Source organism: Scatophagus argus, chromosome 24 (assembly GCF_020382885.2).
Source record: "Scatophagus argus isolate fScaArg1 chromosome 24, fScaArg1.pri, whole genome shotgun sequence".
In the NCBI taxonomy this organism is placed as follows: Eukaryota; Metazoa; Chordata; class Actinopteri; family Scatophagidae; genus Scatophagus; species Scatophagus argus.
Genome location: NC_058516.1, coordinates 4,218,152 through 4,244,058, shown reverse-complemented (window position 1 = coordinate 4,244,058; position 25,907 = coordinate 4,218,152). Strand labels below are relative to the sequence as shown.

At 42.6% G+C, this 25,907-nt stretch overlaps 1 protein-coding gene and 1 long non-coding RNA gene across 4 annotated transcripts; one reads left to right on the top strand and one right to left on the bottom strand.

Moving 5' to 3' along the window:
- Positions 1-14: 14 nt before the first annotated feature.
- Positions 15-11,525, bottom strand: LOC124055549. 2 transcript variants are annotated; one of them, XR_006842708.1, is made up of 5 exons: positions 11,407-11,525; positions 10,473-10,648; positions 7,222-7,367; positions 1,065-2,252; positions 16-919 (listed from the first exon to the last, which is right to left on the bottom strand). It is a non-coding gene; the product is annotated as an uncharacterized LOC124055549 (long non-coding RNA). The 2 variants fall into 2 exon arrangements; XR_006842707.1 differs by lacking the exon at positions 11,407-11,525 and having other exon boundaries at positions 15-919; positions 10,473-10,690.
- On the top strand, positions 2,142-25,544 carry LOC124055540 (collagen alpha-2(V) chain-like). 2 transcript variants are annotated; one of them, XM_046382431.1, is made up of 57 exons: positions 2,145-2,275; positions 9,083-9,268; positions 10,191-10,409; positions 10,495-10,599; positions 11,676-11,795; positions 11,977-11,993; positions 12,090-12,122; positions 12,255-12,287; positions 12,718-12,771; positions 12,883-12,975; positions 13,073-13,147; positions 13,251-13,295; positions 13,400-13,453; positions 13,584-13,637; positions 13,993-14,046; positions 14,435-14,488; positions 14,625-14,678; positions 14,934-14,978; positions 15,064-15,117; positions 15,215-15,259; positions 15,345-15,398; positions 15,550-15,648; positions 15,749-15,793; positions 15,891-15,989; positions 16,133-16,186; positions 16,298-16,405; positions 16,529-16,582; positions 16,672-16,770; positions 16,983-17,036; positions 17,634-17,732; positions 17,875-17,928; positions 18,017-18,070; positions 18,167-18,220; positions 18,392-18,445; positions 18,570-18,614; positions 18,764-18,862; positions 18,978-19,085; positions 19,355-19,408; positions 19,595-19,648; positions 20,133-20,186; positions 20,312-20,365; positions 20,477-20,584; positions 20,800-20,853; positions 20,985-21,038; positions 21,304-21,465; positions 21,581-21,688; positions 21,794-21,901; positions 22,035-22,088; positions 22,171-22,278; positions 22,390-22,443; positions 22,581-22,688; positions 22,848-22,901; positions 22,984-23,091; positions 23,556-23,910; positions 24,013-24,203; positions 24,348-24,590; positions 24,669-25,544. In XM_046382431.1, exons 1-57 carry the CDS (start codon positions 2,182-2,184, stop codon positions 24,813-24,815), a joined length of 4,953 nt encoding a protein of 1,650 aa, XP_046238387.1. In that variant the 5' UTR covers positions 2,145-2,181; the 3' UTR covers positions 24,816-25,544. The 2 variants fall into 2 exon arrangements, with proteins under 2 accessions (XP_046238388.1, XP_046238387.1); XM_046382432.1 differs by lacking the exon at positions 9,083-9,268 and having other exon boundaries at positions 2,142-2,275.
- Positions 25,545-25,907: the final 363 nt, after the last annotated feature.

Here is a 25,907-nt window from a genome sequence, read left to right as displayed (position 1 = left end):
CACATATGAGTTTTTACTTATTTCCAACTGCTGACTAAAGCTTGAAATAAATCCTACACAGTACATTCATGTTGACTCGATGTGATACATCTGCTTTGGCCACAAGCTTTTCTTTGAAATCCTGAAAAGTGATCTGGGTTATTTTTTTTTAGGGACGTCTCTGCGGTTTTTGTAAGATCTAATGTTTTTTCACTGCAGCTTTCTATTTTTTTAGTTTGGATAATGTCCACCTTTCTGACTGGTGGCCTCGACTCAGTGTGTGTGTGTGTGTGTGTGTGTGTCCTGCATGCACACTCGTGGGCTGGTCTCCTGCTGCTGTCTAGTCTATACATCCAGAAATAGCTTGCATGTCGGAGGGCTTTAAACACCACATGGAATAAACTTTCTTACCACAGGAGCTGAGGTCAGTTTCAGCTTTCTGTACATCACATTCTCTGTAATCTTTACTTCTTGGCCAAAAGAAGCATCATTTAAGGATAAAAAAAAATCACCATACTGCATTTTAAACATGCACGTGAGTGTAAAAATGCCTCTTTCAGTTTATCTGAACCTCAGTTAACCAAAGTACCTGCAGCTGCTGGAATCACCTGGTGAGAATATTAAATAAAAACAGTGAGTTTCGTGTAAATTTGGTGAATTTTGAGCATTTCAACCCTTTTAAAAATGAACTGTGGGAGCTCGTAATGCCATAAAAAGTTTTTACAAACGATGCATTTTGTGAGCCATTTAGATGAAAAAAAGCAAAGGAGGTCTGCACAAAACCTTTCAACATGCAGCTCACGGATGCTGCCAGTTTTTACAGATCAGTTCAAAGATGGCTGTGGGCCGATGCAGTCAGTTGTTGCAGTGCAGCTGTGACACATTATCAGGTGCAAAAAGATGGAGCATTTAGTCAATGGGAGCCATGACCAGACCAGCTCTGAGGAGGAAACAAACACAGACTGTTTCCGGAGTTGACATTTGCGAGCTCCGGTTTAAAAGATATCATCTCTGAACACAAGTTCATCATAAAACAACTATGAATGTACAGAAGCTGAGCTGTCATTTAGGAGGAAGTGTCTCACCATCTGCTTCGGTTATCGTCCCCGATGGCTCTGGCCCGCTCTCTGACTCGTTAATGGGAAAACAGTCTGTCCTTCAAGCACCTTGAACACTTCCTGGCCCGAGTTGTTTAGCAAGGGAAACAAGTGAAATCCAGTCATCCACTGACAGGAATGTGACTTTATGGTGGCTCTGATAACTCAAAACTGCTTGTTTCGAATACAGTGTTCTGTGTGGAAACAACAGTAAAGAAGTCTGCTGTTTGCTTTGTCCTCTGCCTCCGGGACATCACCTCAGGGACCGACTTGGCTGAGCTTTGCCCTGGAAAACACATCAGGTGAATGCAACATGCACATTGTAAAGTGTTCAAGCTGGAGTTCACAGATTTAGGTCAGCAAAGTCGAACTTCAGGTAGACAGAAGAATGAAGCAAGTGAAGGTTGCTTGATTTATAAAACACTATTTTAGGTACAACTTTGGTACTCATACCAAGAATTCATTAACATAAATAGAAAGCAGCAGACAGAGGATATGAGCTGAAGATAAAGAAAAAGTGAGGTGGAATATATCTCCTCCTCAGACATTTTTCATCAATCATATCATACACTGCAGGAATCAAACAGTGGGGAAAAGGAGGCTACTGTTTTCAGTCAAGCAGACGTTATTCTTGAACCACAAAGTGGTCGAGGTGAAAGGTCATGCAGCAAACTGTGAATCCTGCACATCTAGATCCTGAAAACAAACGCTCAACCTGAGCTTATAGAAGTCTTTTTGTTTTTTTCCCAACAGCATCATCCTGCCCATCTTCTTTCATAAGTCTTTTGGGTTGGACGAGTTTAATGCAGCCTCTAATTAGCTGCATCTGTCAAGGCGACTGTGAGAGCCCGAGGAGGAGGTTGGCTTTGAAATAAAGCAAGAAAAAAAAATGATGACAGAGGAGGAGGAGAGTGAGAGGAGGAGGGGATGTAAAGAGGGAGAGCTTGTTTCAGTTTGTGGTAATCGCTCATCCAGGAGCCTGTTCCTCTCAGGGATATTTGGATTTTTCGGTCTGGATGCTGTAGCTCAGGGTTGCTGTCTCTGACGTCCTTGTCGGTCTCGCGGCGGCTGTGTGTGAGGACGCTGCGTCTCTGGGGGGGCAGACATGGACCTCTCGTGGCGCTCTAGGATTACCATCTGCCTGGTCATCACTTTGGCTCAGGTGATGGCCGTGACCTGCCAAGAAGATGCCAAGAAAGGTGAGCGATAACTGCTCCTTCTGTCCTCTGATTGGTTTTCTGTGCTGAAATCTTTCAGTTGCTGACAGTTTTATGCAAAAAAGAAACAGCGAAGGGTCATAAACACACTTTAGCCTTGTGATAAGAGATGTTCCTCTGAGGGCTTTGGTGCTGAAACAAACATCTGTCCCACGCTAATATTTAGACTTGAAATTTCTAAGAAGTTACTTCAGGTTTTCGATGCTATATTTGTGTTTCATGTGTAACTCAACAATGTCTCCTCCAGATTTGCTGTCATCTCATGATTCATGACTGGGTAACCAGGTCCTGTGAAGACATTTCCCTCTGTGCTTTGTTCTAAAAAAAAAAAAAAAAAAAAGTGACATGTTTTTTGTTTTTTTCACAGCTGTGCTTGTGTTTTCTATTATGTTTTTGGTTTATGATTTTGTCTTTTTTCAGATTATAGAAAGTGGTATTTGGGAAGCATCCTTTTCGTGTTTAGTTGAAACTGGGCCGCTCTGCCTACCAGCTGCCGGACCACACTGACCTTGCGGTTTGGGAGCTAAAGGTTCAAATCACACCCACAAAGTAGACCAGAAAAGCTTATTATGCCTTTATGAGACACCACTTTCCTGTGCATGGAGCTGCTATGTGATGATTAAGAGCGTTCTTGACAAAATATCTGGGGAAAGCTGCAAACCTTTCAGGAATTAATTAGAGATGGAGAAAGTGATTACAAGCTCCAAACATCTTGGAAGAAAAGTGAAACTGATGGCTGATATTGAGGGTAAATTGGCCTCAATCTGATGAAACAAAATCTCCAAATCAGACAATTTCTTAAAGATGTGGCTGAACTAAAATAAAATGTCCCAGTGGATGTGATCCTGGGTCAAAAATATCTTCCTCCTCCTCCTCCTCCTGCAGACTGCAGTTCGCACTAACACACGAGCAGGGCTGGCTGGGCTATTTCAGTGCGAGGTCGAGGCTGAATGACGGGGTTTTGAATGCCACGGCTATAATGATGTGGCCTTGCGGATGGGATGGACAAAAGCAGGCCACTAATTTTGGTCAGACTTCAGGCCAGAGGCAGACAAGACACACCCAGAATGAGAGAACGCTGGATGTGAAATATGCCTCACTCGCTTCCATCCAAGTTCACCTCCACTGAAGATGCAAAAGGAGGAGAATTAGAGAGTCCCACTGATGCTCAAAGGTTGTGCAGCAGCTGTTTCTGGGACTGAAGATGTGACCTCTCGGCGCAGTACTGCGTAGTAATGTCATATTTTACTGTATGTTTACATCTGTGGACTGACAGGTGTGTCACTATAGGCCAAAAACCCAGCAGGTGGTGTGATTTGAGCAATTCAATCTTCTTTTCTCACTCGTGAATGTTTCCAAAACTGTGAAAACTGTTACACATTTATATTAGCTGTTGAAATACAAGTTTAAATAATTTTGGCTGCTTTTTCTGTATTTGTGTCTACTAATTGCTATTAATCAGGCCTTGCTTGAGTCCCATAGAAGCAAAATTATCCAGTTATTAGAAAGAGACAAAGATTAAAACAAAGGGTTTTGTTTGTCTTTCTCACAGTAATTATCCTGTCACTTACGGGGGGGGGTCCCAGTCAACAGGAAGGGAACCAAATATAACAAAATGATGTCTGGTACAGTACAGCCAGAGCCTGCATTTGTAGTGTAGCTGTAGTTTTTTGTTTTTTTAAAGCAGATGCTGTGTGTAGTTTCTGAGGCAGGTGTGTCGGCTGTTGTTGTGAGGGAACTGAGATTTATGATGCTGGATTGTCGACTGGCCAGATGAGATCTTAGTGTGCTGTTCTTGGCTCTGCGTATGGGAATGTGTTTGTTGGTTTGAGTGGACTTTAAATGGAAGGAAGTAACAGCAGCAGGCTTAAGTTTATTTCTGCTTCTCTCTGCATGTGTTTTTGCTGCTTTTAAGGCAAATTTTTAAGACCTGATATTGGATTTAATGAATTTCTGTGACCTTTATGGTCTTAGTGTGGGCATAATGAATGCATGTGTGTCTTAATGTCTGGAATAGCTTGAAAGATTGAGGCCTGAAATTTTTTCCTAAAAGATTCCCTTTAATGTTAGCTCTATTCTTTACAAAAAGAGAGAGAACAAATAACCTAGTGTATTTTTACTCACTGTGTGGCTTAGTCACCTGTCTGTGAAACAAATATCCCTTTAATGTCACTTAAGATGAAGAAGATGAAAAAGTATATGAATCATCCCCTTTGGTCTATCTTGGGAGCCCTCAAGGAGTCCCAGGTTTGAAGCCACTGGCCTACAGTCCAGTCTATGTGGGCTGAATATTGTTTAATAATAAAGCTGAGTTGAGCAGGTTCAGGTGCCTACAAACCACAAGGCCAGAGAGCTGCACGGACAGTTTCCACTTCAAAAGAAACCATCACTTTTTTGCCCTTATGCTGTATATCCCAATCTATAATCACATTCAAATGCTGAAAAAATACAGATTCGATCAAAGAATACTCAAAGTTTCATCTGCAAAGCTCAATAAAATGAGCACTTTTGCTGTAACACATTTTTAAAAATGCAGCTGCAGAACCTCTGCAGCCTAAACAACCTGCAGAACTAACGTTTAGCTCAAAGGTCTTTTAGCTGCTGTTTCCTACATGCCGCGAGCTGCTCCTCAGGGTGAAGCAGGTTTTCGTAGCAGGAGGCTCCTCGGGGTGTGGCACCTCTCTGCTCTCCCAAATAAAGGCAAGCCACAAGTTCTACCCAAGTCCAACGTATAATACAGCCACTGTGGTTTTCCCTGAAATAACTGCTGCTTCTGAAAACGGCCTCTCTCGTGGGGAGAGGCTCCACCACATAATTAATGCTTACAGTAGGACATCACTAAACTGCCTGAATTAAAATATGCTTGCAAAGTTTGTAGCAGGTGGCCATATTTGCTTTTTCTCCCTTTTAATTTCAGTTCAGAACTTTTTCCTGTGATTTTTCTCTTTAGGATTTCAGGACTGGGCAGGGATCACCTGCCCAGTCTGGTGGAGATGGCCAAAAATATGCCTTTAAAACTGCAAAAAAAGAATTTGATTTAATATTAACCCCCCTAACAAACATATTTTTCTCCTTGCATTTCAAAAAATGTTGCTGATGTTAAATAATCATTAAAACCAATCAAGAAAACATCCCCTTTTGACTATTCATGCTTTGCTTTCAAATCAGGCAAAATCATGTTACACTGCTGCTGGATTTCACCACTTGGTTTATAATTTCCAACTGATGAAATCTGGTGTTTTAAGAAAATTATTTTTTCCTCGATATGACTGCATTTACCAAAAAAAAAAAAACAATGCATAAATCCTAATCTTCCATGGGCACATTTTGGCCTCCCTCCCGATGACACGACATGTCAAAGTGTCCTGTGATGCGTGAACATGAATACCGTCCGTCTCATCTTGTCTGAGGGAGACGCTGCTGCTTCTGCAGAGATGATTACATACTCCACATTTATAGGCACATTTTCAGCCAGAAGCTGTCAAACTCAACCACAGTCTCGTCAGTGAAGTGCTTTACTTGATTGCAGCTCAATGGCAATTTGCATCAAAGTATAGACGTCAAATTCTTATAATGTCTCACCTCAGCCCTGATGACATCGTCTAGGTTATTATATTTTCACCCTCCGGGGTCACAGACGTCGTTAGAAAACAGTTTTATTCACAGCCTGAGTGCTGACTCTGGTGTGAAGAATCTGTGGAGTTTCCCTCCTCTGAGTCGCAGCAGCTGAGTGTAATTCATGCCTTTTTTAATTTCACGTTTTCATCTGAGGATTGTCACAGCGAAAACAATACTTAACTTGTGAGTCAGTAAAATTATACTTACACATACAGTGAGGACAAATAACCGATATTATACACATTTTTCTGTGTAATTGCTACCTTTACCTATGATGCTGAAGTGTTGTTAACGACACTTACTTACTTTTACTGCGGTGATGGTTCTAACACAGCACTTGTATGTGGAATGAAATGTTTTTTGCAGTGCGGTATTTGGTCTTTTGCAGTTGTGACCTTAACGTTTCAGTTCTCTGGTTTAATGGGGGATTTTTCTCAAAATCACAGTCACAGCTTGTATTGAATAGGAAGCTGATTTTCCCTTTAAAGCTGTGAGTGTAGTACAGCCCCAGAGGCTCCTAACCCAATGGACTGTGGGTTTCAGCCGCTACTGCAAGATGGGTGGACACAATGAATCCTAACAGGTGCTCCAGGAGGTCTTTAACACAAGCAGAGGACATTCGCTCTGCCTCCTGCTTACAGTTTTAAATATGTTAATTCATGCATGAGAGCCAACTGATTTTTACTGCATTGCTGAGTGTTAGGCATGGCCTACTGGCCAAAGGTGGAAAGTGCAGTTATACTACCTTGCTTGTGGTGATTTTTGCCTTGGAAGTTTAATTTGCTTGCTTTGTCGGAAGTAAAGGTTCTCGTTAGAAGACGCCTCAGATTCAAATCGTTTTTAGATCAGTGAATTCAAAAATCAATCACAATCACTACAAGACTTCACATTGAGGTTTAATTCTTGTTTTGGTCATTTTCATTTTACTCTACTAATACTACTAATGTCTCCTACACACAGAAAATGTTTCATGGAGCACTGTGAAGAGGTGTAAATACATCATTTACATGCACCTCTGGCCCATACACTCATTGCTGCTCTGCTTGACTCAGACAGCTGCACAGAAAACGGAAAAGTCTACTCCAACAATCAGATATGGAGCCCAGAGTTGTGTCGAATCTGTGTGTGTGACATGGGCACTGTAGTGTGTGAGGACGAGGTGTGTGAGGAGCTACATGACTGCCAGACGGCTGTGACCCCACAGGGCGAGTGCTGCCCCGTGTGCTCGACTGCGGCACCAGCTCACGGTGCAGACACTAAAGCAGGTAAACGGAAGCACGGGGAACACTGGTCATACTGGTTATACTCACCTCCCGCAGTTTCCCTTCAGTTGGTGTGACACATCATTACGGGGCTTTTCTTAGAGCATGATGAGGGAGTTTCGGTCTGTGCAGGCCAGGATCTACCGCTGCTCGTGTTGGAAGATTAGACATCTTCCAAGACTGTAAGACTGTTTCTGCAGACAGGAGGAGAAAGGTTACTGCTACATGAAGTCTTTGCGACCTGGTTTTGATCTGATTCCTCCAGCTCTGTGAACTGACTTAAGTTAACTTGAAGCACAAAAGTTGAGACACATGAAAAATGTCTTTATTAGTCCGTCTTGTCTATGATGATGTTGGCACACGTTTGTGTTCTATCTATTTTGCCATTTTGAGTGCCAAACTGAAACAGAGTAGAAACTGAGCCTGACTGAGCCTAAACTGTCACCATAGTCAGGTTTTGGCAGGCACACTGTTAGGTCATAAAGTTTGGTAAAATTTTTCTCCACCTAATTTAAACCTGAGATCTGATTTTGAAATAAATGTTACAAGTTATCCTGGTGACTTTTCAGGAAAATAAAAGTCATCAGTCCGTTTAGGTCTGCCTGACCTAGAAAGATAATTTCTGCTTCCAGTGGGCTCTGCCTACAAGTTTGTTAAAGTGAACTTCATGTGTTTAAACACAGCCGTAGATGGACAAACTAGGTGTTATAATCATCAAACTTGACATGCCAGAAGGGCTACATGTAGTAACTTTTGCCATGTGGTCCAGCTGATGCCAAGTTAAGGTGCCACTGGTCAAGTGTTGACTCATGAGTGCCACAGACTGTTGGTCTTCTGTGGCTCAAGTGTTGCTTTTTGCTATTTGCCTTCAACCACAAGCTCCACAATTCAAGCTGAGGAAACCATTTTTCTCCTCATTGTGTTTGCAGCTTTTGAGCAGTTATAGACCCACAAGAATTATGACTGTTTTCTCTTGGGTTAAACTTCTGGAGAGGTCCGGATTAGCTCCACAATAATAAAAGTTTAGACTATTTCTGAGCTAAAATGGAGCAGCTTTTATTGTGACGAGATATCCCACAGATTATAGTGAGAAACTTTCTGACATCTTTCAGACTGGTCATAGATTTAAAGTAGTTCTGACCTGATTCTGAATGAAATGTTTTTCTAGAGTTTGATACAATACACAGCTCAGGAAAATGTGAAATTTGGTGCAAGTTTCATGATTGAAAACCCCATAATGATGTACAGACTTCACCATAACTGCCAGCTGAAAGGGAATCAGCCACAGTACTGATTGTCAGTTGCTGTTCTGTCTCATGAAGATACCTGCACAGAAAATGGACAGACCTACTCCCACAATCAGATATGGAATCCAGAGCCGTGTCGGATCTGTGTGTGCGACACAGGGGCTGTGGTGTGTGAGGAAGTTGTGTGTGAGGAGCTAAGGGACTGTCCAACAACCGAGGTCCCAGAGGGCGAGTGTTGCCCCATATGCTCGGCTGCAGCACCACATCCTCCTAGCGTGGACAATAAAACTGGTAATAAATATTTTAAAAGGACCATTTTGAACCTGACCTCTGACAGAAAATTTAAATGCGGGTCTGTAACTTCCATAAACATCCACATCTGCAGATGCACCTTGGTGTATTCATGTGGGTTTTTATGTGGTTTGAAAATAGAGACTTTTGCTTCTGCTGGAATGATGGTGACAATTATTTTTACAGTGAAATGATAAAGATAAACAACACTGTCAATCTAGCAGATCAACTGATCAGCCATCCATAAAATCACAAACAGGTGATGGACTCTTGGGCTACAAGAGAACCACATAAAGAGACACAGATGTAACTATAAGCTGGCAAAAAACGACCCTGGGTACTGATGTCAGTTGCTGTTCTTTTTCACAAAGATTCCTGTGCACAGGATGGTAAAGTCTACTCCAACAATCAGATTTGGAACCCAGAGCCATGTCGAGTCTGTATATGTGATATGGGCACGGTGGTTTGTGAGGACGTGGTGTGTGAGGATATAGGTGACTGCAGGACCACAGAGATCCCAGAGGGCGAGTGCTGCCCTGTGTGCTCGTCTAAAACTGGTAAACTGGAACATAACCTGCACATCTGCCTGCCAAAATATGTTCTGCAGATGCATCCTGATTAATTTCTTACAGTGGTTGTGTTGACTCGGCAGTCGGCAAAATTCCCATCTGTGTCAGGACTGCCGGTGCTCTTTGTCATCTCCCCCCTAGTCTGAAGGCCTCCTCTTCAGGCTCCATCCTGTCCACAACACAACCTCAAAATGTTCTGCCACGCTGTGCTCAGAGTTTCCCTTTGACTGTATTGTCCATTTGCAAAAGGAATACTTTGACTTTTTGCCAGATAAGATCACTTCTCAACCAACTTTTGTGCAGCAAAAAAATTGTTAGCAGTTGCACCTGTAAATAAAGCACACACTGACAGCCTTTCTAGTGTCAAGAATAAATACAAAAAATAGACACTTGGTGGAGCTGTTGCCGATTTTACTGCCACACAAGGGGAAGTTGAGCAAGTATCTTATTTACCAAATAAGGTGTATTCCTCTGGGAAATAGCTTTGTTTACTGTTGTGTTGTTCACTGCATTTTATATGCACCTTCAATGCCACATTTATTGTTCTTTGCACTGATGAGTTGCCTTTTTTAAGCACCAATTAAGGCTTATAAATTGAAACAGACTTATTAGAAGATGCACTCTTTAAAGCCCCTATGTGGGGGATTTTAATATTTGTGGTTTTGACGAGCCCCAATATTGCATGTAATGATGCCCCTCTAGACACTAAGATGAGGCTTTAAAGAACAGGACTGTGTTTACTCTTCTAGAATAATTGCTGGCATGACAGTTAAGCATGTTAGAGTATATAGTAAGCAAAAAAGAGTAACTTTGTTGAACTTTGCTTTAAGTTTTTCAAATTTTGACTGCATATCAGGTCTGTGAAATCGAAAAACACCCTTTAATTTCCTTGTGTTTCTGTTTCACAAAGATACCTGCACAGACAATGGAAAAGTCTACAACAACAATGACATGTGGAACCCGGAGCCTTGTCGGATCTGTGTGTGTGATAAGGGCGCCGCCGTGTGCGAAGACGTGGTATGTGAGGACCTCGGCGACTGTCAGAAAACTGTGACCCCTGAGGGCGAATGCTGCCCCGTGTGCTTGACCCCAGCTTCCACATCAACTCCCAACACAGACCCCTCAGCAGGTAAACGCTGCGTTAACCCTGTCACATTGTCAAAGGCTTAGTATGTGCTACTTTTAAACCAACCTTTTTCTGTCCTTGGTCACAGCTGCTGATGAGAAGAAAGGGGAAAGCTGCACGGTCGATGAGACCGTCTACCAACACAACGACATCTGGAAACCGGAGCCTTGTCGCGTGTGTGTCTGTGACAACGGTGTGTTGCAGGTCCCGAATGGCAGGACAGGCAGCCAGACATAAATGTCCTGTTAAACAGAGGAAATGATGTGACAGAGGCGTTTGTTGTTGTTGGACAGCTTGCTCTTGTTAAAATATATCAACATGATACATTCAGTACAACCATAACATGTCTGATAACATTTGTAACTTTAGACTGTGTAAACAGTTACTCACTATGTGGATATAGGATACACAGGACTATTTACTTTCAATGCCAATTACAGCTGACTGAAAACTGTGCATTCCCCATATATTTCTGCACAAAACAGTATTACACTACCAGAACATAGTTTTCAACCTGACTTCCAATTGTCATACTTTATTCAGTAATATTAACCTTTATCATGCTGCAATATACATACATTTTCCACCGGGTATGTTAGCACTGTTCAGTTCAATTGTATTACTAAAGTTTGGCTTCAGTGTTGCATTGAGAGCCTACTGTCCATCAACCAACAGCTTAATGAATAAACATATCTAAACACATTAAAACAGCTTCTAAAATAATACACAATCAAACATATTTACAATACCCTTCTAATGGGAGCTCTTTAATCACATAAACGGGCTGAGTACGAGCTGGAGTATCTCAGTCAAAACCTCCCTGCTCCGCCAGTTATGCTACATGCTAGCTCTACCCAAAACTACACAGAGCTACACTGTGTTTACACACAAATTACAGCCTTTCACTAAATGACAAAAGTTAGTGTGCACAGTCAAAAGATGCTTTTTGCCGTAATGACTCATACTTAGATTGTTCAGGAGGCTAATACACAACACTGACCTGTCTAACAGGGGAAAGGATGTGCCAGAGGCGTTTGTTGTTGTTTGACGGCTCGCACTTGTTAGAATGACAAGCTGCTCAGACAGCGCGCGTAAAGGCATTTTCTAACAAACGCTCCTCTGCTGCCCCCTACTGGCCTGGACAAGACTCAACACTAACACATTGAAAGCAGATCAACAGAACACTGGGGCCATAAACGATTAGATTCTCATCAAAAATAAGAGTGATATGTCCACAACAATGTGACTAGAATTCTATGTGGGTCACAGGTGTCTCCATCTGCGACGAGGTCCAGTGTGAACTGCTGCCAAACTGCGAAAAGGCCGTGACACCCGAGGGAGAGTGCTGCCCCGTGTGTGACAGCTTCGCCAGCGCCAGCAGGATGATAGGTGAGATGAATTTAATGTTGTCCAACTTCAGACCTGGGAAGTAAGAGTGTTATACCTGTAACCACACCCAACAGTGTCTCTCTGTGTACTGACACATCTTGGGGTATACTTTTACATCACTGAGCCAATCAAGTCAAGCATATGAATGTCATTAACTTTCCTTTTTATGTTTTCCTCCAAGAAATTATGGGCTTCAAGGTAAGCCATGACTCATTCTAGCATAAATATTTAAAATAAATATTCAAACTATTGTTGGTCTTTAAAGTAAAAAAAGTTTTTTTTTTCCTTCCACAGGGACAGAAAGGGGAGCCAGGCGATATCCCATATGTAAGTAATATCACAAATAAGTATGCAACTTAAAAAAAAGCTTTCTTTTCTCAAAAATATTTTTTTTAGAAATACATCTGATTTACAGTGTGTTTTGTCAGCAAAGTCATCAGACTGTTTGTTTCCTCTCAGGTGGTGGGGCTCCCAGGACGTGCTGGACCCCAGGTGTGTTTTTACTGCTTTTTACTCTCTCTGTTGTAAAAAGTAGTGTTATATTAACATGTAGAGGTGGATAATATACAACAGAGTTAAAGAAATGTATTAAATGAGAGAAGGCTTTTTAAAATGATTTGCCTGATAATAATGTCTATGCACCCGTTCTGACACTAGAGGGCATCACAGTTTCATAGTAGTGTTCACCTGAAGGATGATGATATCATGCATCAAGTTCAGGCCAGTATTGTTTGCTCGCCCACTTTCTAGGAAAACCAAAGAAATTAAAATGTATACACAATGTTGAGTGCAAACACTGAGCCTATTTTCAAATGCTTTGAGTTTATAATGACTGTAATTTAATGAATTTTAACAGAAGTGGGAAAACAATGGTTGATGGGTGTCTACCTTAATTCTCATGGATGAAATATTTTTGGTTCAGGGTCCTCCAGGAGCTCAAGGACACACTGGACCAAGAGGCTTTAAAGGCAGACGGGTGAGACTGAACAAATCAAAGCATTTAGTTAACAAAAAACTGTATTGTGATAAACGCCTTAAGAGGAGCGTGTTGTCTCCCATTAATCTTATTTCACCATGAACCCTGCAGGGATTTCAAGGGCCTCCGGGATTTGATGGAGAGCCTGGTGTGCCAGGAAATCCAGGAGAGTCAGGACCCCCAGGCCATCCAGCCCACCCTGGGGTGAGTTCTTCTCAGAGTCTCATGACTGCAAATCAAATATACAGAAAATTAAAACACTCCCCTATAATGTTTAAACACTTCCTTTAAATGAATTTAGGGCAACCTCGTGTCACAGATGGCTTCAGGTTTCAATGAGAAATCTAGTCTGGCTGGGATGGTATCAGGAACAAGGGTGAGTGCTGCAAAATAAAAAATTGCTAGATTACATATTTTACATACATGCAAAGGCAGGAAGTTTGCTATCATGTATGATGTTTGAAATATTGCCATTTCAGGGTGAACCAGGACCACGAGGACTCCCAGGGCCATCGGGAGCATCAGTAAGTTCTCACCACAAAGCAGAAGTTCAGTTTTATGAGTCACTCTGACAAGAAAACTTTCCCCAAGCCTTGTATCATAAGTGACATCTTTTTCCTCTTTTCAGGGTCCAACTGGAGGTCAGGGAATTCCAGGAGAGGCTGGAGATCCAGGACCAATGGTGGGAAAAATTATACTTCATACTTGAGAGATTCTCATATCCACCCAAAGTGTCTGTGGAGACTGGATCTAAACTTGTAAACCTGTGAAAACGTGTGTCACCTGTGATGACTCCTTGTGGTTGTTCACAGGGTGAGCCGGGTAATCGAGGACCAGAGGGACCACCAGGAAAAGCTGGACCTGATGTGAGTAGAGCAAATATGCGACCTTGTGAAGATCCATAACAAACTGAACTAGTACAATATATTAACTACTTCACACTTAACTACATTTGATACCTATCATATATGATATATTCAATCATACATATGAAATAAAACACCACCAAATCATTTGAGTCTTCAGTTTTAATTACATTTTACAAGGAAGTTAGCATTTTTATTACTATAATAAGATAACTGGACTAAATAATGTTGATTATTTAGTAGTATGTGTTAGTATGTGATTACAGTGACTTGGCTGCCATCAGCTTCATTATCACTAACTTTTGTTTTTAGTCATGATCATCTTAAGAGCTAATGTTTCACCTGTTCTACTCAGGGAGATTCTGGACCCGCAGGTGCTACAGGAGAGCCAGGATTTCCAGGATCTGCGGTAAACAGTCGCCTCACATCGTTCATCGCTAAATTACATGAATGATAACATTATTAATCCCTACTAAGCAGCACAGTCGAGGGCTTGTTATTCATTCTGCTTACACTCCAGTTGTTAATCATTTCTTCACCCAGTGTGTTTAGTTGCACTAACACAAACATTTCAGCTTATAACAGCCAAAACAGTGAATATCAGAACTTAATACTCTTTGACCTGTTAAACTGTTGAGGGTGACATCTAGTGGTAGTCAGCTGACACAGCAGCAGGAACCTCCACAGTAAACAAGTGTCCATCCAGTTGTAGAGGAGGGAAGAAAATTCATCAGCAAAACACAAGAAGAACAATTGTGAGTTGAGAATTCCAAGTGGTTTGATTATTGGTGTTGCAGGGTGCAAGAGGGTTCCCAGGACTTCCAGGTCTTCCAGGACTGAAAGGCCAAAAAGTAAGCTATACTGGCGCCTGTCAGTGCACACTCTCTGACAAAAAATCACACCTTTCCACTATGAGTCCTCACTTCTGATGATTATTTTTCATGAAGAAACATAGAGAACTGAACTGTTTGTGACCTTCTCCAACAGGGACATGTTGGTCCTATTGGGTCAAGAGGCGAGCATGGAGCAGCTGGATCCAAGGTAAGAGTTTGTCATCTGGTCTTATGGTTCTGAAAGTGGACTCTGAACAAATCTTGAACTCATCCCATCCCATGCGGAAGCACAAACTTAAGCAGAGATCCTTAGAGGAACCTCGTCTGTTCAGCGTGTACAGACATGATGCTTATTATCCTGATTATACTTTCATACTTTTACTTCGACTTCAATGCAGGACTTTTCTTGAAGTAAAAGAACCTGAAAGCTTCCTCCACCCCTGAATGTCTTTGTGTTTTGCAGGGTGCATCTGGTACTCCGGGTGTGATGGGTGCTCCAGGCCCTCAGGTAGGCAACACGTAAAGTTATCACACCATCAGAGCATTTCATTCAGGGTCCTTCAAGCAGACCCTGAGCTTGTCTTTTGTTTCAGGGACCAGCAGGCCAGCAGGGAGAAAGAGGCAGAGCTGGACCAACTGGTCCTGTGGTAAGAAACACAAAACATCTTCGTTCATTTGAAAAAAAGTGCAAAAATGTAAAATGGTGTTTCAGGACTTTTTCTTTTCTTTCTCTTCTGCTTTAAGGGGAAACGAGGTGCAGCCGGCCATGTTGGCAAACCAGGACCTCTGGTAAGGAAGTATAAATGCACCTTCAATGCTTCTACATTTTGGATCTCCCTCTGCAAGAAAACAACTTTTCCTTTAACTTTAACAGGGTCCAATTGGAATCCCCGGAGTGCCAGGTTTTCCGGGGAGCCCAGGAATGAAGGTGAGGTTGTGTGGGTAAATTGAAGATTTGTGATGACTAATGTGAAATCTTGATCTTTGATGCTGTGAAAATGAACGTGACAAAATACTGAACTCTGAGATTATTTTTTCAAAAGTCTCCAAGTTTGACCTGAGTCTGTTGTCTAATGCAGGGTGAACCAGGACCGACAGGCGTGAGAGGAAGTCCAGGACAGCAGGGACCCAGAGGGGATGCCGGTCGCGTAGGACCCCCCGGAGTGACAGGAACGCAGGTTTGTTACCATCATTCTGTCTTTTATAAGTGCTCCTTTTAAACCTGGACTGTGTTCACCTTTGGATTAATTATGACATTAATAATTTGTTTTTAAACAGGGTGCAGAGGGGGCTGATGGAGCTCTGGGCGCTCGCGGCCAAAGCGTGAGTGTGACTGCAGAAGTTTTGGACATTGAGGGATAGTTGTAACTTTCAGCATATCTTTGGCTGTAAATCTGTGACTGATCCCTCTGCTTCCCAGGGTCTGGCAGGTGTCATGGGTCCACCAGGACTAGTGGGCCCCCCAGGCCCCCCTGGCCCCCAGGGAACTACAGGAGCTCAAGGACCAAAGGGCCAAGTGGTACGAGCTGTTATTTTCTTTCATGAATAAGTAGGCCTGTAGTCTGATGCTGCCTCCTTTTATATTTATAAATATATGTTGAGGCTGATGTAATCTCATGCACTGGGAGCTTTAATCTTTTGACATTATCTGATCTTTTAAAGGGTGATGTTGGATTGCCTGGATTCAAAGGAGAAGCTGGACTCAAGGGAGAAAGAGTAAATAAAAAAAATTACCATCCTAGAATAAAGACCCTTGAAGTTTATTTTCTGTATTATTTTGGTGTTGGTTGATTGATTATTGATTGATTGAGTGTTGGCTCATGTTAGGGTGATCATGGAGCTCCAGGTCCTTTGGGCCCAATGGGAGAGGATGGGAAACGTGGACCCCGTGGTGATGCTGGATCTATTGGACCTCCAGGACCTTCAGGAGAGACAGTGAGTCAACTTTTTACTTGTTATATAAAAAAAAAAAATGAATTATTATTATTATTATTATTTTTTTTACAATCATTTAAGCATAGATTAAGTTTCATGAGGATTTTAAAATTAATGTTGTAGGGAGCCCCAGGAAATAGAGGTTTCCCAGGTGCAGATGGTTTACCAGGCCAAAAGGTGAGCTGATTTCACATCAGACCATGACTATTATGATCAACATCAACAACATTTTTAAATTTCTGAACATTTGATGTTTGGCCAAACAGGGAGCACAAGGTGAAAGAGGACTGGCTGGAACAACCGGTGCCAAAGGTTTACCTGGAGATCTAGGACGTAATGGAGAGCCAGGTTTAACAGGCGCTCGGGTAAAGCCGACACAGCAAAACATCCCATGTTTTGAATGCACGTGAATGCAACATTTCACAGGGTTTATATGCTAATATTTTTCTCAGCTTGTGTTGAGTCATGATACAGTAAAGAACTTCCTGTTTGTAAGGACAAGCAGAAAACACTGGGCTCACCTAGAAATTTTTAATGTTACAACTTGCTTACATCTTTTTTTTGTCTTATTTCTCAGGGTCTGACAGGACTTATTGGCGCCCAGGGAGCAGAGGGAAAGCCAGGACCTATGGTATGTGAAAGTTTTCAAAGTTTTCAATCATTCTTTCCCCACAAACTAGATTACAGAGGGAGTGATTTAAGGCAACCGGGAATACCCGGAAAAAGGTGGTCTGCCCCCTCTAGGTCGGAGGAGAACTCCTGCCTCAAGTGGAGGAGTTCAAGTATCTTGGGGTCTTGTTCACAAGTGAGGGAAGATGGAAGCGTGAGATTGACAGACAGATTGGTGCAGCGACAGCAGTAATGCGGTCAATGTATCAGTCTGTCATGGTGAAGAAGGAACTGAGCCGAAAAGCGAGGATCTCGATTTGCCAGTCAATCTACCTTCACCTATGGTCATGAACTTTGGGTCGTGACCGACAGAACGAGATCTCAAGTGGCCGAAATGAGCTTCCACCGCAGGGTGAGGAGCTCTGTCACCTGGGAGGAGCTCGGAGTAGAGCCGCTGCTCCTCCACATTGAGAGGAGCCAGTTGAGGTGGCTGGGGCATCTGTTTCAGATGGGGAGGTGCCCCCGCAACCCGGTCATGAATAAAGCGGAAGAAAATGAATGGATGGATGGATGGATGGTTGAAGGCAGATGGTCATATTTTGCTTTTTGGTCTTCCCAGGGCTCAGCAGGAGAGGATGGCAAACCAGGCCCAGCTGGGTCTACTGGAAACCGAGGCACACCTGGACCGATGGGCCTGCCGGGACCAAAAGGCTTCGCTGTCAGTATGAGCAGAACTTTTAAAAATTCTAATTCTGAAGACAGAATTAATGATTTCACAAAACATCAAGGAGGAATATGGAAAACAAAGAAGCCACAGAATGACAGCAAAAAACAGATTCTGTGTTTGTGTTGATTTTTAGGGTGATGCTGGAAAGACAGGAGAGGCTGGCAGTCCCGGAGCTCCAGGTCAAAGGGCAAGTTATTTTCACTGTTCATTTTACACTAAATCAAACATATATCAGTACTTGATACAGTGATAGAGACTGTATCTGTCCTCTGTAGGGGCCAAATGGAAAAGACGGAGAGCAAGGTGCTGCCGGTCCAGCTGGCCCACCTGTAAGCATCATCATCATCATCATCATCACCATAGTCATCATCATCATGTGGTTTGACAACATTATGTTTGATCACGTTGTGTCTGCGTTTCTTCAGGGTATTGCAGGAAAGAGAGGAGAGCAGGGACCACAGGGAGTGAATGGTTTCCAGGTACGCTGAATCCCATAATTATGAAAAAAGAAACGTTGCAAAGAGAGTTTTATTACCGATTGTTACTTGATATTGATTATAACTGAACTATACTCTTGTTAAAATTAAAAATATGTATTTAATTAATATAAAAATAATATGTATTTTTTATAAATGTGTCGCTATTTTTAGGGTTTGCCTGGACTGCCAGGTGCACCTGGAGAGCCAGGAAAACCAGGTGATGAGGTATGCCAAAATGACACAAAAAATGTTATTAAAAAATGTTGTTATTTGTTATGATGCTTTATACATATAAAGTATTTCTTATCATGTTATTTTAAGCGGTGTTTGTTTTTTGTTTTTTTTCCAGGGTCTTGCTGGAGAGGCAGGAGCCATCGGAGCTATAGGTCCAAGGGTGAGTCCATTTGTTCTGTTTGAAAAGGTGTAGCTTCAGCTTTCCACATCCAAATGATTTTATCTTCTGTCAGTCACAAGTATGTAAATTCCATTATTTAGTACAGTAAGGAATTATAAGCCTGTTGGAAACCTTGTTTTTTCTTGCAGGGAGAAAGAGGTCCTCCTGGAGAAAGGGGTGAAATTGGACCTAATGGGCTGCCAGGACCTAAAGGGAGCCCAGGTGGACCAGGGCCAGATGGGCCAAAGGTACGTTGAGACTTGAAGAACCAAAATCCGACAGAATATTTTTGATTTGCTGCAGGTAAACCTTGTTTACTCGAAGCTTTACTGTGTGTCTGTGGTACTGTTCCATACATTTTAGGGTAACGCCGGTCCAGCTGGTGCTGGTGGAGAGCCAGGAGGTCCAGGACTTCAGGGAATGCCAGGAGAGAGAGGCATACCAGGGCCCTCAGGCCCAAAGGGAGATGCAGTGAGTTACAGACAGATGATTAGATAGTTTGAAGAAAGACACAAATGTCTTCATTAACATCACCATCATAGAACAAAATGTTTGCCATTGATGTCACAATTTCACTGTTCGTATGTGTTTGATCCATCAAGTTCTTTGTGGGGTTGTCAAAAGTAATTCTAGGAAATGTAGGAGATCACTAACAGAGGAGGCGCTTTTTGTGAGTTTGAAAGGAATCCAGCAGCTTGTTAAAGGAAGTTGAACCCTGATAAGGCTGATTCTTCTGACAGGGGTCTGTTGGAGAGAAAGGACCCGAGGGTAAAGCAGGAGCCGATGGTGCACGGGTGAGTCGTCTCAACATGACGATCTGGACTTCAACAAAACCGCAGATTTGTCAGTGGAAGAAGCCAGACGTCGTTGCAAAAGAATTGAAAACATATTTGGTGTTATCCCAACAGTGACAAACTTACAGTTGAGGTTTCTTCAGTCTAATATGATATTCTAATGTGTTTTTTTAATTTAATTAAAAGGGGCTTCCTGGTCCTGTTGGACCTGTTGGTTCCAGTGGACCCAACGGAGAGAAGGTGAGTTAAAAAGCACAAATTGTGGCATGTAATATCCAATACAATTTGCTACTAACTGGTCAAGTTTCTGTCAAAACACTATAAATTAAATGATACAGATTTTTTTTTACAACTGTGTACAAAAACACACAGTTGTATATGTTCACTTTATAAAAAAACATTTATAAAAACTTATACTAACAGCAGCATATTAATACTGACTAACCCTGAAATTCTGTCGTGAATGCATAATTAAGAGAGTCCAGATTAAATATATTGTAATATTTTGGTGCAAAACAGCAGGCTAATCTTTGTTTTTCAATTCAAATGGCTGCTTTGTAAATAAATCCACTTTTGAATTCCAATTTCAATGACCTTTCAGTATGAGGTATGACCATGAACTCCAAGCTAACTCTTTAAAAATCTCAATCGATCCAGTTTTAAATCACATGTTCATATAAGACGTTTTGACAGCTTTCACGACTTGACTGTTCCTTTATTTCAGGGTGAAACCGGCCCACCAGGACCCGCAGGACGCCGAGGCACAAGAGGAGTTCCAGTCAGTAGAACATTTTATTTTCCCAGCTGACTTTAAATTGAGTCATCATTTGGTTTTATTTTTGAATGGCTGTACTTCCATTTGTTCTTGACAAAGTGTGTACTTTTGCGTGATCATATTAACAGGGTTCTACTGGTGAGCCCGGTCCAACTGGTCCTGTTGGCTTCCCTGGACCTTCTGTAAGTGGCCACTGAGAACAACTGAAGCCTGGCAGCTGAATTCAGAATATACTAGCAACTAAACCAGTAAAGGCTGATTTAAAATCAGACTAATTTTCTTTTTTTTCCCAGGGTCCTGATGGTCAGCCTGGGACCAAAGGTGAAACAGGTGAGCCAGGCCTGAAGGGAGAAGGAGGAGCACCTGGACCACAGGGGATGGCTGGGAAACCAGGAGAACAGGTACACACCCGAAAACATGAAGGGACAAATCAAGTTGTGTCTAATGAAACTGCACAAGGTGTTTATCCAGGAGTGAGTGAATAATCCAAATAAATATTGGTTGGAAGCTTCGGCGTCGTTTCTGCAAACAGAAATTTGATGGACTAAACACTCTGAAAAAGTCAGCGAACATTTTTTGCCATAGTTTGTGAAATGAACATCGCCATCGTTTCCAGGGACCTGCTGGTGTGACTGGACTGAAAGGCGGCAGAGGAACGCAGGGTCAGGCGGTGAGTTTGACTATAATTTGTGTCAGTTTCTTTTCCTTATAACTTAATTTGATATGTTACACTTACTTACAAGCACTACATCAAATATACAAGCACTATTATCATATCTATCATTATGATTATTATTACAGGGCGCTCCTGGTTTCCCTGGCTTGCCTGGAGGAGTTGGACCACCCGGCTCTCTTGTGAGTTGATGGGTTAAAATACAAAATTTAAATTTTAATTTAATTTATTTTCTTTCTATTTATTTAGGTGGACACTTAACAGAAGGAATTTAAATATGGATATCCTGTGTGATGTCCTGTTACTTTCTAAATTGTCAACTTTAAACTTTTCTGTTTCATTTGATAGGCTTTGGTTGAAACTTTCTAGCTGTATTTCTATTGTTTAAATCATTTAAAAGTCCAACTCTGTGATTTGTACTGAGGGAAGATGTTGTGTGTGTTTCAGGGTGCTGTTGGGGCAGACGGACCAATCGGCGCTCCGGGAAAGCAGGGCCCTGCTGGAATTCGAGGAGAGAATGGAGCTTTGGGACAGCAAGGAGAGCGGGGACCTCCAGGACCGCCAGGCAGTGCTGGGGAGAAGGGAGACTCCGGAGAGGACGGTCCACCGGTATGATGCAGGGAGACTTTAACTGAAGCATTTGTCTTTCAGTTCAGAGGCTGAGCTGATCTCCAGCAGCTGTAAATCCTGAGATGTTTCATTTGCTCGTCTGTTTCCCTGTTAGGGGCCTGACGGACCTCCAGGACCTCCTGGCACCACAGGACAGCGAGGCATCGTGGGTCAGCCTGGACTCAGAGGAGAGAGAGGCATGCTGGGACTGCCAGGACCTGCTGTATGTGCTCTTTCCACACTGTTTGCTCCTCACTCTTCATTAATATATTTAAATGTGGCTGAATAATTCTTTAAACTTTGGATCTTTTTCTTTTTTTTCCCCCAGGGTCCACCGGGAAAAGCTGGAACTCCTGGTCCTCGGGGCGGCCCAGGGCCTGCTGGTGGAGTCGGTTTACCAGGAGCCACCGGACCAAGAGGAGAGGCCGGCCCTGAGGTTCGTCCCACCCATCTCACTCATTACACAGCTTGAAGTTCGCTACTTCTCCGAAACAGTGAATATCATTGCAGGATATTCTTTCACATCTCCATGTTGGAAGTGTATCACGTCTTTGTCTGTGTTCATTCAGGGTGTCGCTGGGGCAGAGGGGCCTCCTGGTAAGGACGGCCTCTTAGGACAACGGGTAAGGTCAAATACATAGAGTGTGTGTGTGCTTTTTAGTGAACTGGATGTGCCGTGCGCTAATTACCTGTGTGTGTTTCCAGGGAGACAGGGGTAATCCTGGTCCAGAGGGTTTGGCAGGTGGTCCAGGCTCTCCAGGAACTGAGGGTTCTGTGGGACTGACAGGCAGTCCTGGAGAAAAGGGAGAGAACGTGAGTTTCACTAACAGAAATGCAGATAATTTAATGTGCTACACTGTCAATCTCACGTCAGAATTACAAAGTCTGCTCTTTGTCACATCTCTTTAATTGTTTTGAGTTTAGGGTGGCCGAGGCCCCGCTGGACCTCCAGGAGAACATGGAGTACGAGGGAAAGTGGTAAGCACAAGATAACAACTTATCACCATGCTGTCACTCAAAAACAACAATTTAAATTTAACAGAATACGTCAGTGCCTGTTCTCAGTACAAAATCTGATGACGTGTGATGAATTGTCACCCTGTGTTTAAATTCAGGGCCCTCAAGGGCCTCAGGGAGAGAAAGGAGCAGCTGGAGATCCAGGAGAGAGGGGTCAGAAAGGACACAGAGGTTTCACGGGACTCCACGGTTTGCCAGGAACAACTGTGAGCAAAGTTTTTCATCACTCAGACAACATCAAATACTTGAAGCTTCTTTAGCTGCTTCAGACATTTCTGATGTTAAAGAATTGGTGTAAACTGTGGGTGGACATAGCAACACTGAAGGTACCAGACCATCAAATGTCATCCTTTCTTTTGTTCCAGGGTGCCACAGGGGAGCCAGGAGCTATTGGTATCGTTGGACCAGCTGGACCGAGGGTAAGTGTGTAATAGGACCCTGCAGCTGAGTTAAGGATCAATGTACTGTGTAAACATCAGTTATCTTTGTTTCACCCCACAGGGTCCACCAGGAGTGCTGGGTCCTCCAGGAAAGGAAGGAAACATCGGTCAGCCTGGAGCAATGGGTGCTCCGGGAAGCAGAGGATCCAGTGGGGATCTTGGAGAACAGGTGACACAAGATCACACTTTTCCTTTTTTATTTTTTAATTTAATGTGCTTTTTATTGACCCTGCTTTGAGCAAACATCACACTGTGTTTTGTCTAAATTGCCTAACCTCTTAAAGGTTGGGTCAAAGCACAATGCAGCCACTCAATGTTTTCAAAAGACTTCTTTTTTTTTTAAAAAAAAAAAACAAAACTTAAAAGTTTGGCTAAATAGAACACCATACTGATAGGAGATAATGATTTTGCTGCTGTAAGAAAGGTTGTTTTGACAATGGTGCTCAAGAAAAGTCATTCAAGTAAAAAATTCCCACCTTTCTCTTCTTCAAGTGAAGTTTGGGCTTGATCGGGTGCCAGACAAGAGATCAATATTTACAAAGTGTCAAAGTGGAATTTCATCCCAATCACACATCTAGTTGTCAATATAACTTGATCAAAATGGTGGTTTCATTTTTATCTTTTCTTTGTCAGGGTCCACAAGGTGAACCGGGCCCGCCTGGCCCTCCAGGACCCCCAGGACCTCCCAGCGCAGCTGTAGAAGAGCTCTTTGTTCCCTCGTATGATTATGGGAACGGCGATGTGCCAGAAACTGTGGAGTTTGTTGATGATGGCGTGGCTGCTGATCCTCCTCCACCTCCAGAGATGAACAAAGACGAAGCTCTTCCCAATAAGAATGACGCCATCCTGCGTGCAGACACTGGAGTCCACGCCACACTCAAGACACTCAGAGGACATCTGCAAAACCTCCGCAGTCCTGATGGCAGCAAGATGAACCCCGCAAAAACCTGCCAGGATATCAAGCAGTGCTACCCTCAGAAAAAGAGTGGTGAGGGTCCTGTTTTTCCTCTCTTTTTCCACCTCTTTCAGTTCTTTTAAGACACATGAAATACAAGTCCTCCCGGTCATTTTACATGCATCTTTCATGTAGGTGAGTACTGGATCGATCCAAATCAGGGAAGCACAAAGGATGCCATCAAGGTCTTCTGCAATATGGAAAGTGGTGAAACCTGCATCTCTGCCAGTCCTGCCAATGTTCCTAGAAAAGCCTGGTGGACCAAATCCACTCCCAGCACCAACAAACCTGTCTGGTTCGGAGCAAACATGAACAGTGGAACTAGTGTAAGAAATCAAGAGGCAAACTTTAAAATGTTGTACATGATGCATTTGTGGGGAATAATAAAAAGAGTATCTAGAAGCCTGGAAAGCTTTGAAATTCAGCATATTCCAGATGTCATTGTGTTTCAATTTGACATCTAATTTCAGTTCCACTATGGGAGTAAGGAAGACCAGCCGAATGCAGTGGCAGTTCAGCTGAAGCTGCTGCAGCTTTTGTCCAAAGAGGCGCACCAGAACATCACCTACCACTGCAGGAACAGCGTGGCTTACAGAGACGAGAAGAACAACAACCTGAAGAAAGCCCTGGTCCTCAGAGGATCCAACGGCCAGGAGCTGAGGGCACAAAGCAACAACCGCCTCCGATACACCGTCATCGAGGACGGCTGCTCAGTAAGTCTTCACAGGGTGCCAAGATATGACGATTTGGAAAATACTTCCACTGATTTAACTCTCTTTCTCTTTGCTCAGAAATCAAATGGAGAGTGGGGCAAGACAGTGATTGAGTACAGGACTCAAACCTCAGCCAGGCTGCCCGTGGTGGACTTGGCCCCCATGGATATTGGAAAAGCCAATCAGGAGTTTGGCCTGGACATAGGCCCTGTGTGCTTCTCTTAAAAACACTTCCCCCAATGTAAGATGGACAGAAATATCATTTTTTTTAAGAGGAGTAACATCGTCACCAGAAATTATAGCATATGGACTTACGAGTCGATGAAGGTTAGAGGTTTTATTTCCGCCATTCCTCACACGTGGTTGCATTTCCCCAAAGCTGTTGAAGTCTACCTGCCAGCGTATGAGGCCTGTGTGAGAGGTAGGATGCTGACATAATTTATTCACCAGTTGGTACATTCACAATCAAGAGCACAGTACTGTACAGGGAAATGCATGTGGGTGGAAAAAAAGTCTGAGGTGCGACCATGAAACAGAAATAAAAAAACACAGAGGGGTCTAGATGGACTGTAAACTTGCATGAACTGGAAAAACAACCAATACCATTAAAAATTTAAGAGATTTGTTTTTTTTTTTGTTTGTTTTTTTGGGGGGAATGAATACATTCCTAGTGAATAAAAACATTTGGCTTTTTCCAGTAAATGCATGTTCAGAGGTCTGGATGGGGCAAGAGCTGATAAAGAAATGAGTGTAGTTATTAACTTTAATGAAATAAAAGATGAAAATCATGCTTGAACCTAAATTATTTTGTTTTGTGCAGAAACTCATTTATTCTTTCAACAGAAAATCTTTGTATCTCCTTTATAAACTTCTGTAAATGCAACATATGACTGTAAATTGCAAATTATTTGTTTGTTGTTGAATACGGATGTGGAATAAATGTCTTTCTTTGGATTTACTGTGCTCTTCCCCTCTCAAAAAACAAACAAACAAACAAAAAAATCGCACAAAGGCAGAAATGTTGGTTAAACACTCGGTTCCCCCCCTCATGAGCAGTAAAATGAGGCCTGAAATTAATCCATCTCACCCCTAGAGGGAGACAAAGTCTATCCTTTGCGTGAGCATGGATGGACTTTGACAGGAAAAAATGGCAGCGCTCTAGTGGTTGAACACAATAAACCTGATCTCAAAATAAAATAAGAAAAAAATGGCAAAGAAATTAAAATTTAAGCTGTAGCCACCCTGCATTAGTGCTTATTCTTTGAAATACAACAAAATTCTGTCTTACTGATTTACAAAAGTGGGACAAAGGCGCCT

Bases quoted from the DNA above. Each gene is read 5' to 3' on its own strand.
- LOC124055540 (XM_046382431.1), top strand. From the start codon at position 2,182: ATGGACCTCTCGTGGCGCTCTAGGATTACCATCTGCCTGGTCATCACT. The intron at 15,399-15,549 runs GTGAGGTTGTGT...TGTCTAATGCAG, and splicing joins CGGGGAGCCCAGGAATGAAG to GGTGAACCAGGACCGACAGG. The intron at 15,990-16,132 runs GTACGAGCTGTT...GATCTTTTAAAG, and splicing joins AAGGACCAAAGGGCCAAGTG to GGTGATGTTGGATTGCCTGG.